Source organism: Lineus longissimus, chromosome 4, assembly GCF_910592395.1.
Source record: "Lineus longissimus chromosome 4, tnLinLong1.2, whole genome shotgun sequence".
NCBI lineage: Eukaryota > Metazoa > Nemertea > Pilidiophora > Heteronemertea > Lineidae > Lineus > Lineus longissimus.
The window spans coordinates 572,834-589,412 of NC_088311.1; the positions used below are offsets into that span (position 1 = coordinate 572,834).

General features: G+C 43.1%; 1 protein-coding gene across 1 annotated transcript; it reads left to right on the top strand.

Moving 5' to 3' along the window:
- The first annotated feature begins 5,221 nt into the window (after window positions 1–5,221).
- LOC135485897 (homeobox protein TGIF2-like) lies at window positions 5,222–16,417 on the top strand. Its single transcript, XM_064768261.1, has 2 exons — window positions 5,222–5,376; window positions 7,455–16,417. Exons 1-2 carry the CDS (start codon window positions 5,334–5,336, stop codon window positions 8,252–8,254), a joined length of 843 nt encoding a protein of 280 aa, XP_064624331.1. The 5' UTR covers window positions 5,222–5,333; the 3' UTR covers window positions 8,255–16,417.
- Window positions 16,418–16,579: the final 162 nt, after the last annotated feature.

The window sequence follows — 16,579 nt, forward strand, 5'->3', positions numbered from 1 at the left end:
GAGGTCTGGTGGACTTCTTGCTCAAATATTTGTTTTGGTTCTTTGAAATCACTCACACATTCCTTGTTGTGTCCAGTGCATGAGTCCAGGACTAGCTTTCCTTGTATCATGACATGGGGTAGTTGTCTCGCCACCCAACTGTCACAACCGTGCGCCAGTTGATCGGTTGCAACTCTTCGTTGAGTCAGTGAGCCATACCGTTTGCTGATGATACTGGAAAGCGTCATCACATGTCTTGACAGTACATGTACAAGCTAAGTATTGCTGACCATCAAATGAATATACGCCCGGGTATTCCATTGATTGACAACACCCAATTGGCATGATGAGGGCGAGAAAATGTACCCTTATCCTACTGGATTTCCAGTGCTTGCTCGATCCCCTCATAATGCTAATCTAATGAGAAACTATCCACGAAATCACCCATTCTTGACCGAAAATGGTCCTTTTGACAGGATTAGGCCAGCCTTCCGAATATGCACCCACCACCATATTACTATTGTCCCCTAATCCTAACCCAGTTTTTCTTTTTGTTTGACCCTTTTGACAGAGTATGAGAGCATGGAATTTCGAATCCAGAGCAGATTGAGGCAAGTGCATGCCAAGAGCACAACGTGTGTACTGTGTTCTCGACTAGGAACCGTTGTGAACGAGCTCATTAATGATGTGGTATTGTTATTCAGATAGTGACAACGGCTCCTGGCCGATTTAACAGTTCGCAGTGAAGATTACCGCCATTACTCCCCACTGTTAACCTTTCACCAAATGTGCAACTCCAAACCAAACTGGAGCCGTCGCAAATGACACCCTGCCGGGACATGACACTTCAACCACGGATGTATCCGTACCTCAACTTATCCACAGGTGTGCCATACCGCCGCCGCCGTGACTCCACAACGTGCCTCCCTATAAGTACCACTGAAATTAAAAGCTCACCGCATTCATGTCGAGTATTTCACATGTTCAACAAAAGAAGACAATGGGTAAATATAAAAAATATCAATATTCAAGCATGCACATTTAAACAACTGTTGTCCTTCCCTGGGAACGCCGCAGTTGGACATGATATTAATCAATGAGTGAGCTTAGCCTGCTAGTTAACTATTTGTCACAAAAGTGATAAGATTGCCCGACCCTCAGCTTATGTTTGTGCATCAATATCCCTTGGGTTTCAACTTGATCAAACATGTCATATGAAGATTTTAATTTCCTTTGTCCTCAGCTGATGACTTCACCATCTGAATGGCATGGACCACTTGATGCGTCATGTGTTTGTTCCTCCTGAAGCAGCGCCTGGCCTCTTTCCCTCCTGAATAAACATGGCATGGGTTTCATTGGAGCATTTCGCGGATCATTGACGGGGGATGAAACCAAACGATGGATTACAAATATATAATATTTTTAACGAAAATGTATCCCAAGTCCGAGATGTTGTTGGAAATTATTGCCCAAAGGTCACTGCTTGTGCCCGGAGCATGGTTCTGCCTCTGTCTCGCCATGAAGGAAAGGGCTTGAGGTTACAGAGGTCTGATCGGACCTTTTTTCTGTGGACCATGCAAGTGCGGAGGAGTGCGGAGGAGATTTGTCTCCACCCTGCAATCATGAGTCGGGTTCCTGTTTCAGCGTCCCGAGGGAGACCGAGCTGGGTTTCCAGGCGCAGCCAATTAAAGCTGTCATTAAATGGTGATTCTGCAACTCCATGGTAACCGAAGATACATTGTATATCAATTATCTCTCTTTGTTTTACGAAAACAGCTCATTTTGTGAACTGATGCGAGACATGGTTCGCTTTCGGACTAATAAACATAGTCTTTGTTGAGAGAAAAGAAATACCGATGATTTATAGCCCGGCAAAGAAGCGAGGCTAATTCTCTGTGTCAGGCATGAAATAGAACATTGGTAAACTTTGGCGGCTATTCATTGTTTAGAAATGGCGATTATTAATCTGTGAAAGTAAACAAACAAAGCAGGCTTGACCAGGTGATAAAATCTCCTGGCATTGTGACTCGTATTTGTCCTCGTCATAATCATGGTCAGTCCAGGACACTCCACAACAGACCGATACCTTGTATTTGAAGATAGGCTGAGGTTCAATATTGATAATTCCTTGGTTTGTTGACTGGCCGAGAAACATGACAGTTCTCATTAGAAGAAACAAACGCTAAGCCTACGCAAACCTGACTGTCACAATGCCAACGTCACAAGAACTGCACAGATCTGTAAGCCTACGAATTTCATGAAGGTCAAGCATGACCATGAAATGACACAGTTACAATGTTTACATAGCCCCCCCCCCCCTCTCCCTTTCTTCACTGTGTGTTGCTGGCTAATCAATTCAGTAAGAGGAACTTAATGATCAACCCTCATTTGGATCAAATTTAAATTAAGACAAGATTAATTAGCTGGAATATCACGAAGGACCTCTGAATGATCGATACATCTCCATAACGCCAGGCGTTGGCCGTTGGTTGGATGCAGAGACCATGGCCACGGACAATAGAGACTGACTATGTCACGCTGATGTTGCATCAATAATTTCACAATCTCCTCGACTCCACCCATTGTCAATATGTCGTGGATGGAATATTGTGTCATAAGCTGATGATGAAATGCGAGGATGGTGACGGCCTCCGAGAACACTCTGTCCCTGCTGTCGCCTATTCTGCAGAGACGAGCCATTCGCCCCATCCATCTCAGGCGATTGTGTAATTCATTCCGACCTGATAACATGATAACATCACTATCATAGTTATAGTAGGCCTATTCATACCTCAAACATAATTCTATAATCATTCCACACTCACGAACTTATGCATTTCAAAATGATGCCCTTCAATCTCAATACAATAGCTATTACCCGGGGGCTGTTACAAATATCGTTCCAATTGTCAAATTAGAATGGCTGAGTATCATTCTTTTTCGGGTTTGAACCTGCCGTGGGGTCATGACGATGCCAGTGTGACATAGTCTATGTAGCCTACCGAGAGACACAACAAAATATGCACTCACACTATAGGCTGCAAAGTACTGTAATTTAGGTCGAGTAATAAGTAAGACGTGAAATGTTCGTTTTGTCTTGTCGAGACTTTTAATATGACACATGACTGCAGTGCAGACGAATAGATACATGACATGTATAAACCAATGAAAAGGCTATATGCCTTTGTGTTTGCAGGTAGAGGCCAGGGAGGATAGTTGGAGGTTGAAGCCCCCCCCCCCCCCCCCTCAGAGGGGAGCCGATTGTTCTTCTGCCTTGACGTCTTGCTGCTGCGTCTGATCCTTATCACCAAGAAATGTTTGATTCAGTCCCATGCGTTCACTCCGTTCTCTCGGTGACCTAAAGCAAAGCAGTGTTAAATGAAAGGAAGCCGAAACTAAGTCGGGGTTAATGAGGCACACCTGGTCCGGACGGGAGGAGTAGCCCTGCATCTCACCCGCACCACAAGTCACCAAAGACACGAGGCGCTTGAGCTGCAATAAACAATACATGCAACAACTGTCAAATTAAAGCATTGTGTCACTAATTTGGGAACGCGCTATGATCATTCCAAATGCAAGTGTTTCGCTGATTAGGCTAAAATGCGCCCCACAGCTGCGGCTTTTCAGTACAATGACACGGACTTGAGTGCTGCGCAACTGTCCAAGCTGTTTCGCTCCCTTTTTATGTAAATGCTTCATCTCAAAAGCGTTCTTGGCGAATCTCAGGTATACTGTTGGATATGTATCATGTGTGCACAATGACGTCCCAAGCTTTTGTTGTAGATCAGAGCATCAAACACACATTGGTCACGAACTGTCAACGCCGTCAAACCCAGATTGTCAAATAAAGTCGAGATGATTGCAAACTAATTAAAATGGTGATTTTGTAATTTGGAATGGCCGCGGCTGTTATATATATACAACTTCTAAAATGGGGCCTACAACACCAACAAAACCAGAATCAATGAGCATGTCCAATAATGTGCCTTACAATCATAGGAGACTGCTAAAATGTGGAATCGGGAATGCCAACTGACAAAGCGAGGGTGAAGTTTTCTTCATCGGTCATATTTAGGTGGTGTACGGCGATGACGTCAGATCAACAGAAAATCAAAGGCCAATAAAATGATTGCAACCAATACCTCCTCTGACTGTCAAAAGTAATCACTCCTGCTGTACATTATTACCAACATTTCGACCCCCCCCCCCGCCCTTGGCATACAGAGGTTACCAACCAAGCGTGGAATGCAGCATTGTTGTGCTGGGACACTCACAGTATAAGTTTCCAGTTCGCCGTGAGGCTTCCACCTCACCCTGCACTGTAACAGTAGTGCAATTTGTGTAGATAATGTGTACTTATTCTAGCTCAAGATGTTTTTGTTGATAATAGTTTCTCCATTTACCAGTTCTTGTCGGTCTACCTAACTGTTCTGGCTCATCGCTATGCATGCTATGGATCACACCTCAAGCAGGGAGCACACAATGCAGATAGCTTGGGAAGTTCCAATATCTGCAAGTATGGACCTATACAAAATATATTTAATGGGATTTATCCTCATTATCACGTATCGTCAACGAGTTGATACTTGACCGTTTATCGTTTATCTGGGACAGCCCAATATAATATAGCATTAGACCAGCGAAGAACACAATAGACCGAGTTCTTTACGTACGAAGGCAACGTCCACCGTAACTGGGCGAGATGCTATTTTTATCCTTCCACCTTTTCGTGAGCTCGCTGAGCAATCGAAAATTTGTGATATGTCCAACTTGTTAAGAAGCGGGGGTGAAATTAAAATGTGCAGATAAAGTGCGATTATTCGCAGCAGCTGTCATTTTACAATTCACAGGGCATTGTTTACAGCCCGTATTATTTAGATCCGTATTCCAGTTGTAATCGCTCTTGAGTTCTCGTCTGCGATGCCCGGATCTGATTGGCTGATTCCCAAGATCCTGGACGCTACTAATTGCAATTAGACCGAGGGAAACGTCACCATCTGACAGTTGTACTCTGTAACCTTGACGTGCGTGTTTCGTAAAAAGCGTCGGAGACGATTTAGTGAGAAATTCCTTCTTACTCTTGGTCACTGAACAAATCTCGGACTTAGAACCCTTTTTGGCATAAATGTGCTTCAAAGCGATCAAGGATTAAGTTTCCACCCCTCCCCAGCACATGGACTCTCCCTCGGCTCAAATGCTCCCGTTCCACGTGGCTTTGTCAGCTGTCAGTTGAATCGTTTGCCGCGGCGAGTCACGCCAGTCTTTGCGAAGCTTGTCAAATTTTACCATTTTTGACAAAAAACTTGGATTTACAGTGAAATATTGTTGGATACTTCGATAAGAGAGCGAGATTCATGATGTACCAGCCATCTCCGGTTATTATGCGGACGAAAAGAGGTGAGTTTGCAGTCTTTTGATGTGAAATATGTTTGACGTTTCGAAATGACATGTGCTCTTGAGCAATCTTGGTCAAAAACGTGGTTTGAACGTTTCCCCGTATTCACGATTTCTGTCGTATTTGGGTATTACTGTCTTAGTGCTGTATTTCATCATTTCAAGTAGTTTTTATCAACTCGATTTGAACTGTTGATCTATTTTGGTCTACAACGTGTTTCACCATTGTCAGCCATTACTCCATACAAAAGGTTGAAGCTTGAACTCGTCAGCATGACTTTCATGGTTGAGTCAGTAGGCCTTGAATGGGGATTGTATAAGATCTCGAATTGGATTGTGGTCACTACCGGGCCATGGATCTGTCCATTAGGGACCATAAAATCAAGAAAACGAATCAAAAAGTGTATTTTGATCCGTGGAAACTTTGAAACGTGTAGGCTACTGGCTGCCAACTCCGACATGGCTTGTCGATCAGCCTTGAGCACATGGCCGTCTGCGCGGCCGAGCTGTCAGGCCGCCATTGCTGCCACATTTCAAATCTGTATCAAACCGTCTGCCGTGCTGTCCAAACCTTCGGATATATCGGCACTGGTGTGACATTTATGATCATTAGTGTCACCATTTCTCATATTCTACTCGACCAGGGGGGGGGAAATTTGACTTTTGAAGTCAGAAGTGGATTTCCGCCAAAAGTTTGGCATCAAAAGCTGTCATCAGCGTGGCCTACTTTCTCCGCGTGGGTCGTTAATTTTCGATGACTTACTACCGGCCGTTGAACTTGTGACAGGCCTGGCTATCTTTAATAGTCGTCTGTAATCAATCCAGCTATAAACTATGTATATATTATCAGAAGATGAGGTTGCAGATCTACGGGGCGAGAGCACGTGGCTTCTGTCAGTTGAACTCGGATGACATTGACAGCTTAGCTTGACCTTGTTCTTCCACGAGGGTGAGGTTGGGCTGGGCACTGGTACTTTATTAGCCTATTTATATTTCTGTCTTGAGTACGATCTTATGAGAAATGATAAGTCTCTCTGTTGAAGCATGAGATCTTAGTTTCCATGTTGAACTCCACTCATCCATCATAAACATAATCCTTGGCTCAGCAGACGATCGCCGCCTCCTCAGGTAACTTGCTTTACGAGTGGAGGATGCCATTTCTTCTCAGAACCACAATTTACAAGAACTGTTGATTTTCCGTTTAGTTGTACATGATTCTTGACCCAAGTTGGGATGAATTGGGTTAAACATGTGTAGACAAGGAGAAGTAAATATAGAGCAGAGTATCGTCTGCTTCTGTTGAGAAGAATGCAGTGCATGCTTTCATCTCATGTGAACCCGGGTTGATGAACAGTTCCAAAGACAATGGGAACAATATACAAAGCTTTGTCGAGGTGAAATTACCCAGGGAGAATGGCACTCGGCAAGATTCAAATTTCAATATTTTATGAAATAATTAGTGAGGCAGGATGTTAGGCTATGTTATAACGATTTTATATTGGACCATGTGACAGCATGGACGGCTGTTCCATTGCACGACCATTATGGCACATCGAGCCATGTGCGCCAGCCATGCGGCGTTGTGGCCCAGTGCCAATCGATGCGAATCATAACCATGTTTGTGCAATGTCGACTAGACGAAGGGGCATTGGCTTTGTTGTCACAAGTAATGTCAGAAATTAGACCCGAAGCTTATTTTGGTCTGGACATTGTAGGTCTGGTTCTAGATTCGAAGACCTCGCGACTTTTGACATGTTTAAGGTGACATCTTCTGTCCCGCGACTTCATAGGTCGTTATGTGAATAATGTCACATACAGAAGAGGTGCAATATACTTACTTACATACATGTACTTCAGATTGTCAGTTGCGACATCCCCTGACCCCCCCCCCCCCCCCCCCCCCCCCCCCACTTGACATAACAATTCACTTGCATTTTAACAGGTCAGTGTTACGCAACACGTCTTAACTTCTTAACGTTGCCTCAGTCATCCACAAACAGCAAGGACGTTGTATTGTAGAAGCAGGCACTTTACATTGTCGTCTTCTTTTGCTCATCATCGTTCTTCTTTTCTAATTGCAGTCCGAGAGAAGTCATCGTCGAAAAGCGCCATTTGGCCATACGGGTCGGACTATGATAGTTCGGACGAACACAGCCGTGATTTTGACAGCAATGATCAAAATGCTAAGAAACGTCGAGGTAACCTTCCCAAGGAATCGGTCAAAGTGCTGAAGAACTGGCTGTACGACCATCGATACAACGCTTACCCCAATGACCAGGAGAAGTTAGAACTGGCCGCGAAAGCCAATTTGACGGTGCTGCAAGTCTGTAACTGGTTCATCAACGCACGCAGGAGGATACTGCCAGAGATGATCAAGCGTGAGGGACAGGACCCTCTTCAGTTCACGATAACACGGAAACACAAGCAGCCACCGCCCATGAGGAAGAGTCTGAATGGAGCGAAACGTGTACGGACAATGTCTGGTTCAAGTGAAGACCAATACTTCCCTGAACGTCTTGGGATGGGCTACTATCCCTCCATGACGTCTAGTGTGAGTGACTACGTCAGTGACTATTCAGAGACCGGTTCATGCTCAAGTGACTATAGTCAAGACAGTAATCTGCCCCCGTCACCATCTTCAATGGACTCCGCTTATCATCATGATGAAACAGACAGCAGAGTAACATCCCCTCATTTCACCTCAGAGAAGTCACAACCAACTCCATCACAAAGCTCTCCTTCCACGAACTCTTCAGCTCCGAGAGATTCAGTATTCAGTTCATTCAATATTCTTGTTGACGTGGCCATGAGGCAGCTCGAGGTGTTGGAGTCGGAGAAGCGGTTACAGCAACAGCATATGCAACAAGTGCAAGCTTGTTAGAACTCAAACAGTGCATTTCCATCATGTCGTCTTTTCATACGAACCAACCATACTTAAACATTGTGTAAATATACTCAACACCGGCGTGGGATTCGAGAGCCCAACCCAACAAACGTTATTTGGTCAATATGCCCTCCCTTTTCCAAGTCTTTTGGCTAATATTGATTCTGTGAGGTGTAGATGCGGACTTTAATTAGCATTTCGTTGGGAACAAAGGATGCTCGATACCTGTAGTAAGTTGTGAGTTGAGGTGAAACCGATCTGCATTGATCTCGATTTTGCTGTGAGGTTAGGAACATTCACTGGAATCAATGACTCAACCAATAAGGTATTGATCGAACCTGCACAGAGACAATGAAGACGCATACTCTGCTGATATTACAGCCTGCTGTCATCACCATGGAGAATGATAAACAACATTGACCAATCGGAGTATGGTATTGTTTCTAATGAGTAGATAGATATTCTCAGGTTTTAGTCATCCAGGGTTTGGTTCCATGAATCTTGCATGTTCCATGTGTTACAATACGTGGCTGATGAAATGCCAATGTCACATCATCTTCTAAATATAACATGTGACACTGACACTAGCTTGTCAAATCCTAAAACGTCCGCCTGTCTTCAGAATCTGCAAGATGTTGCATTAGTATTGTGTTGCACAACCAATCACTGCCTTCCCACGTCTCATCATCTTGACGAAATCAGGGGTGAGGTTCGCTCTCCGGCCCTCCCATGTGTGGGGGCCGGAGAACCGAACATTACCCCTAATTTCCTCAGGATATCTTCTGAGGTTCGTGGAACCATGCCCTCACGTTGACACCAGTTGAAGCCAGCGTATCTCTTCCTTCAGGCAGATAGATGTACATGGCTAGTGCTTCCTATCTTCGTCAGAAGATGACAATGGGTAATCTGCTAGCATTTGATGCTATTCTCTCCAAGAGCGACACTTTGCATAACGTGTCGTCAATGAATTACTGAATGGTCCAAAATAGTACAATAGTTCTTTAGCTCCGAGCATGGAGGTTTTGTTACCAAGGGTGGTTCTTTATTATGTCCATCAGTTTGTGACGAACCAATGTACTGAGTGAAGGTGTTACCGGTATATAAGACTTGGGCACCAACTTTGACTTAGGGAAACTGCTTCATTTGACAGATCTTTCTGATTATTTCCACAACTCTTGTCACATCCTCGTTGAAATCCCAGCCGAGTGTAGCATGCTGTGCGTACTGATGTTACCTTTGGAAACACTACACATGTTCCAAACCGCTCATGCCTCGATTCTTTTGTAAAAGGTGTGTATTCGCGCCAAATGTTGGAATTTGTGTATTCAGGAGACCATTTGTACATTGTGTACAATACCTACTGCACATGTTAATCCAATGTTCTTTGTGCAAGCTGGTCAAGGCATACTCAGTAGCTTAACGGTCTAATACTGGTCTTTGTCACCGGGTTTCGAGCGTTAATTCGGTAGAATGGTCAACCAAAACTCAACCTGAATCATGAGCACCGTTCATTTGAATCATGAACTTCGTGATGATGTACACTTTTTACATAGCAGTCATGCTGTCATGACTAAGTCGGCCATTACTCTCCTGATCATGTACAACACCTCTATACATGGTAGACGCTGAGCAATACATGAGCAATGATAGATGATACCGAGTCAAAACATTAGCTTAATATGACTGCTATATCGGGTAATTCCATGCATTTAGCTAGCATTGGCTAGCAGCAGCTTTGGTTATTGGAGATGTTTGGGCTGGTTCAAAACAAGGCGATTATCATATCATATATACTGAGTTATGGGTGGACTCTGATGGTATCTGCTCCCGAATGCTAAATGTACCATTGACCCAATACCGGGGGATCATGCTATCTGTCTCCGGGCTGTTTCCCTATAGCTATGTCAGTTACTTAGTGCAAGACGCCATTTTTCAGTTGAATGCATTTAATTTTCATGTTTTTACCTGTTCATCGATAGATGGTAATAGTATGAGTCAATTTGACCCACTAATCCAAACTGGTGCTAAGTCTGATGCAACCAATAAGTCTGCAGTATTTAACCAACACCACAGGTACAGTGCCTTGGCACTAAGGTTGAATGATTACCAATATCATTGGTGTGAAATAAGTCTTCCAAATCCTAAATATCGTGTTTTTATTGGCGATATTGCATCAAATGCCAATGGTCCTTTCTTTGTCATTATGTGCTATAGAAGTTAACGATTGCTGAGCTGTCCCTCACAGTTCCACAGCAAGCTTTCTGTCACAGATGACGTTTCTCTCCTAATTGTCAATTGTCGAATTAGCCAGTCTGTAAATAATGGGTTAATACCTCCGTTCAATTATACTTTGTACATAACGACAAAACTACTAATATTGTTTTAATTTGTTCTTCGCCGGGGTAGCGTCCATTGCCCGCATAGTCCCCTGAACCCTTGAGCTGGTCGTTATTCATTATCCCATTTCCCCACAGTATGCCATCTTGTCCAAATGGATGTCCGCATTGTGACGTAGTGACACATCAAATGTTGCGCATCTCCCCACTTCAAATGCGGGACGTTAGTGTCATTGCGCCTGCGCTGGTTGTGTGCAGCTGTGTATCCTTTTGTGAGAGGAGCATTGCTTGCAGGCCCTGAGGCAGCTGATTCAGCCTTGTTTTAAACAATGCCGTCTGCCCGAGGGGGCTTTTGTGTATGGCAGCATCAACAGGTTTAGAGCTGTCAAAACGAGGTGTGGTGTCGTCCTAAGATCAGCCTCCCTGTCAGTTGGCTGTCAGACTGTTGGAGAATGTCTTTTCGAGAGTGAGGTATGTTGATACCATCATAATATATTGTGAACTGCTTGCGTTATGAAGGAATCGCCACACTCTAAAGACACGAAAGGCTTCGAAGCCTCGCAATGACACATTCTCCTCTCTCATATTGTCGCTATCTCCTGTTGTACCCGTTGTACCCGCTGATAACATTATTTAGGATCAAAAATGTGAGTGACCTCCATTCGCGCCCCTCGATCATCCTGCATGGCCAAGTGGGCTGTCATGACCGGCAAATTGTTATCTTTCCCGCCATGAATCGACACAAACAATACTGGGTTAAACCTATCATAATACAATTGATTTCAAACTAGGTCTGATACGTTTGTTTGATATTAGTATTGTAATCAGAGTGTTCTATATTCACAATGAATTACAACTGTCAGTGTCAAACGACCAAGCATGGGCTTGCCGTGAGATTTGAAAATCTCGCTCTATTTCTGATTTGGCCATTGTTGGCTAAATCTTCATTACGAAGTTCCCGTCTCTTGCCTGGACATGGCGCGTCACAAAAAAGGGTCATTCACAAACAGCCATAACAAAGGTTGTGCAATTTAGGTTGTTGAGCTTTGGCGCTAAAATTAGAGGTGATTTCCAAGCGTATTTTCTGTCCAAACCGCTCAGCTAACAGCCAAGGCATAAGTTGTGACAATGGCGAAGATAATACTAAAACACATTCGCGCATGCTACTGTGATCGTTTGACCGTAGGCCCCATTGCAGTGGCTCCTGGTGACTGATCGCAGCATGTGCACCTTGTCTTTGTCCTCGCGAAGGGTCTCCAGTCTTGGATGTGCCATAAATCATACCTGGAGAAGAAAATCAACGGCCGATCTTTTGAAGTCATGGTGATGGTGCCCTGTAACTGGTTTTAGTTACCACACCACACTACTTCAACACTGATCCTTCCCAACTCGAACAAGTGCAACTCTCAATAACCAGCCCCAGGCAACTCCATTTTCAATACCTTTTTGTTGATGCATGACTAAGTTAGGGGCCATATTTTAACTTTTAGACTCTGTATACATTGCATGAATAGGTTCATGTCCCCTTTGAGGGAATCTGGCCATGTATTGTGCCTTGTAAGGCGACAATGCTGTTGGACATTTTCACCTGTACATGCTTCAAGCTATGCCTGGATGATCAAGGAGAATGCATTCACCACAAAACTATTGCACTCACCCAGCAGAGTTCAAACTGTCACCTTATGCATACTGGCTTCATATTGTGACATTTCAAAAAGAGATAAAAGTACATTGACATGCTGCAATGTACATGCTCCCAAAGGCTTCCCTTCATGCCAAACCCACTTCCCAGCATTCCGCCTTCCAATATAATATTTTTTTCTCAATTCATTCAAACTTTTCCCTCCACTTTGACAGTTCTCTCAATGACGGTTCTGACCCACTTTCCCTTTCCTTTGTTGGCTGCATACAAACTCCAATGTTGCTACGAGTTCTGGCCGCCATGCATGCACGCCTTCGTATCATGCAGCTCATTTAGTCCCACTTTTATATTTCATTTTGTAAGATTCTGATTAAACAGTACATTTTGGTGCTAATAGCTTGGTGCTTGATGGTAGCTGCCGAGGTAATCAGGTGATGGCTCTCATTCGGACTGCCCTACAATCTCCTATCACATTGCGGTATGCACGATGTTTATTTTCAAATACGGGGGTCATGCTTGCGAATTCAAGCGGGGCGATTTAGTATAATTGTAATTACATATGATGGTAATCAACAACCGACATTTTCCGTTCATTAGTGTCACTGACATTATTGGGACATCCAAAGAGGCTTCTCAGATTATAAAAGTGTTATGCAGTGCTATCGATTTAGAAAACTACACACAGAAACATAATGTAAACAGAATATTACAAAATAAACTGTCAAATGTAAAGTTGTAAATGTCAGTGTTCTGGAGAAGTGTCATGTTGATAGCTTTTTAATCGAGCAGAGAGACCGCTCACCTCCCAAACAGATCTCGTCCTGGTCTTCAATGTCGGTCATTTTTTAGTCGGTGGAGTTGAAAGTCACGATCATCCTGCCATAGAAACAGAAAACCAACTCATGGTTTGTAAATAGTAAAATAGATGGTCTATTTTGTAAAGCTTTCGCATTGTCAAATGTCAGTGAAGAGTGTTATCCTCGTTGCTGTCACCAAGTGATGACAGTTGGGACGCAGTGGAGCGATTCTGCCAGGTTATTGTCCCGGGGTCGGTGTCACCCTGGGTAGGCGGCATTGACCTCACCCGACCGCCTCGACGGGAAATTCCAACACTTTGAAAAAATGTTCACCAAACAATATTCCCAGGTTTTGTTTGGTTAGTTTTTATCGTGGATCTTTTTATGATTGTGATATTTGACATGAGATAAAAATGGCCGCGATTACACTAAAGTTCCCAGAATTCTTTTGACAGTTCTGCCCACTCTAAAACACCTGTAGAATTCCTTTCCCATTGTCAAACTGGAGCTGTCAAATTCAAACCGCCAAGTCCAGTGACGCGCACCGGGTAACAACCAATCGCAAGCCATGGTTATGTAACTCGTATGTAATCAAATGATCGACTATTATCGACCTTGTTGTTTACAGGTTTGAATTAACAAAGGGTCTATTTAACATGGCTTAACAACTCAGCAGTTCTAAAGTTGGCGGGTTGGCAGGTGCCTTTTGGCGGTCATTACATTAGAACACATCCTTGTTTTGTCATGTCGAAGCAAGACTTGGGGGAGACAGCATGAATGTAAAATGTAACTTGGTTGTGACATTCATCGAGTACGTTATTTGAAATACCCCAGTCTGCAGAGCCTAATGATGGCGAGGATTCCATTTTGATGTCAATGACGTCACAATGTGTCATGTAGCTTCCGCGGTAACCGAGGCCCTGACTATCTTTATTGTTTACCCAGATAAACCCGCACGATATCTATCACGAGATGGGACGAGACTTGTCAAATCTCTTGTCTTGTTCTCTTTATTGTCACAACAACGGACAAGTTTAATGGCGACATTAGACCATGAAGCTCGATCAGACAGGCGTCTTTTTTATATTTCTGTATGTGCTGGGACTTGCAAAGGATGCACACCGAAATGAATTGTGTGTTATTAAAAGAAAACGCTTTTGCAATGAGAAAAAGTAAGAAACTTGTCTCTTTGTGTCTAAATTCCTTCTGACACTTGAGCATTTTGACACATTCAGTGTTTTTGGTATGTGCTTCTTTGCATGTCTACCGAGACCCCAAACTTATGGTGTTCTTGGAGTTTCACCCTTCCTGCGCCAGATTGCAAGAAAAACATGACGGGGATGTTATGCTTTCTCCCATTGGTTTTGTTCGCCCGGGATGTTTCCAGAAATCTCCTATAAATTGCTCCAAAAACACCACTAATTGAAATGCGTCGCTGTGGCGTTGGTCACAACCTGGGTGTGTATAAAATAGGGTCATATATTATTCCAGGTGACATTTCTGCCCAAAGTTTTAGTAACAACATCAGAAAGTTTCAACTCGGGTTATTTTGACAAGTGCTGCAGAGAAACGCACTTTCTCACGTCGTATGTTGGCTCTTCATTGTGTTTTATTTGGCAGGGCGATGTTTGAAAGTTTGACAGCTCTTTCGAATAACAGTTTGACAGATATCGAATGTGTACTGTATCACGTGTATCTGTACACTGGGCTCAACGTCCCGCATTTTCAAATCCATTTCAATGAACTTCGTTGTTGCATCGTCGTCAGAAATTGCCCTTCAGAGTTTTTTCATTGAATGGATGGTCCTCATTTGAATATGGACGAGTGGCATATTTAACACAGTTTCCTTTGTACTGGAGACCTTTGTGTTGGATGATTTGGGGACCGTGCGGCCCTCCACTCGCATTGAATCCGCCCGTTCTTTCTGCTGTCAAGTCTCGGGGACACCAAACCTATGTAGGTTGCTGACGGTGTCGTTTTCAAGTCGTGTTGAACTGCCAAGTATTTCACAAGAGTTTATGCAATGATAACCGTCCTTTCATATTAAATGTATATAGGAGATTATTACGTTGTTTGTTCCCACGATAATAAGTATTGAGTTGTCAATGTTGAAAGTGACACTTCCAAGGTCGTGGCACATATTGTAGAGTTTCATCCTTTTGAGTCCATGTCAGTCAAATCACAAAATTACTTTATGAAAATAAATGTATATTCTTACATAGCACTTGTAACGGGACGTCTGCTCGTGACAGATGACGCGGTCACAAGTAACGGTGACGTCACATCCTTTCGAAATGAAATGCCCGAATATTGTAAAGTGGTGGCAGCGTCTTCCAGTAAATGTAAGTGGTGCCATCTCTCGGATGCATTGACGTACGGCTCTTGACCAATTCCACACTGTTATTTTCCAGTTCAAAGGTCTTTTTCCTTTAATTTTCTTAATCGTTTTCTGATTGTCTCTATTGTACTGAATGTTGCGTCTTGTAATTCACCCTGGAAAAGGTATCTCTTTATGTTCATTATTAACTGTCCAAGTTGCATTTTATGTGTTATTGTTTTGTTGGCGAAGTTGTCGCCATGCCTTTTCGGGTTTGACGAATTTATGCCCGGGCGGTACCTTCTTGGTGAAATTATCAAGCAAGGCACCCTCTAATGAAGCTAGGGGCGAAAAGGTCATGGTCATAATCATATCAAAATGTGCAGCAGAATTATGGCGTTCAGGTGCCACTTGTGTTTTGTGTAAAAAAATGGAAAGATTAACTTTTGTAAATAAATTAAAATGGTCAAAATGTGACTATATTAAAATTATGCCAAAGACTTGGAAAAGTATATAATTATGATGGCCGAAAATTTTGTACATTTTTTGTTTGTTTTTATTTTGAATTGTCAGAAGAGGTATTTAGGAGTCAAATTTTATTGATGTGTGTGGCTACATTTCGAATGTTCGTGTTATGTTAGTACTTTTATAGTTTTTGTATAGACACGCAGTAATAGCATTGATGTAATGCACGGTGTGCATGTGTGCACATGTATCCTCATTTGATTTTTATCCTCTGGGTCGGTTTCTCAAAAGGATGGGGGAAATTACTAAAATTACAGTTATTATCGTCAAAAAATGTAATCTGAAGATGTTTCTGTCTCCCGTTTAGAACTACTAGAAACGATTGAATATCTGACTTTGACTGACCGGCTCCTGGGCGTGTTCGTAGTAATGTAGTGAATGGATGAGGAGGATACCATGATACCTGGAGAATCTTTTTGAAATAGTAACACTGCATTTAAACAGAGCTGAAATGTTGACATTTTGAATTTATTCGGGAAATTTATGACGAAAGAAGTATATACTTTTGTAAATAAACATGTAATATATATATATTGCCTGAAATCTACTCTTGACTTCGTTTTTCCCGGGTCTGACCTTAAAAAGTTAGACGCCGTCTTGTGACAGATCTATAAATGCCGGCTTCAAATGACGCGCCGGTTCCTGGCCGGCTTTACAGTTATGTGACTTTCCGTGATTGTGACGTAAGCAGACTGTCTACTTCCC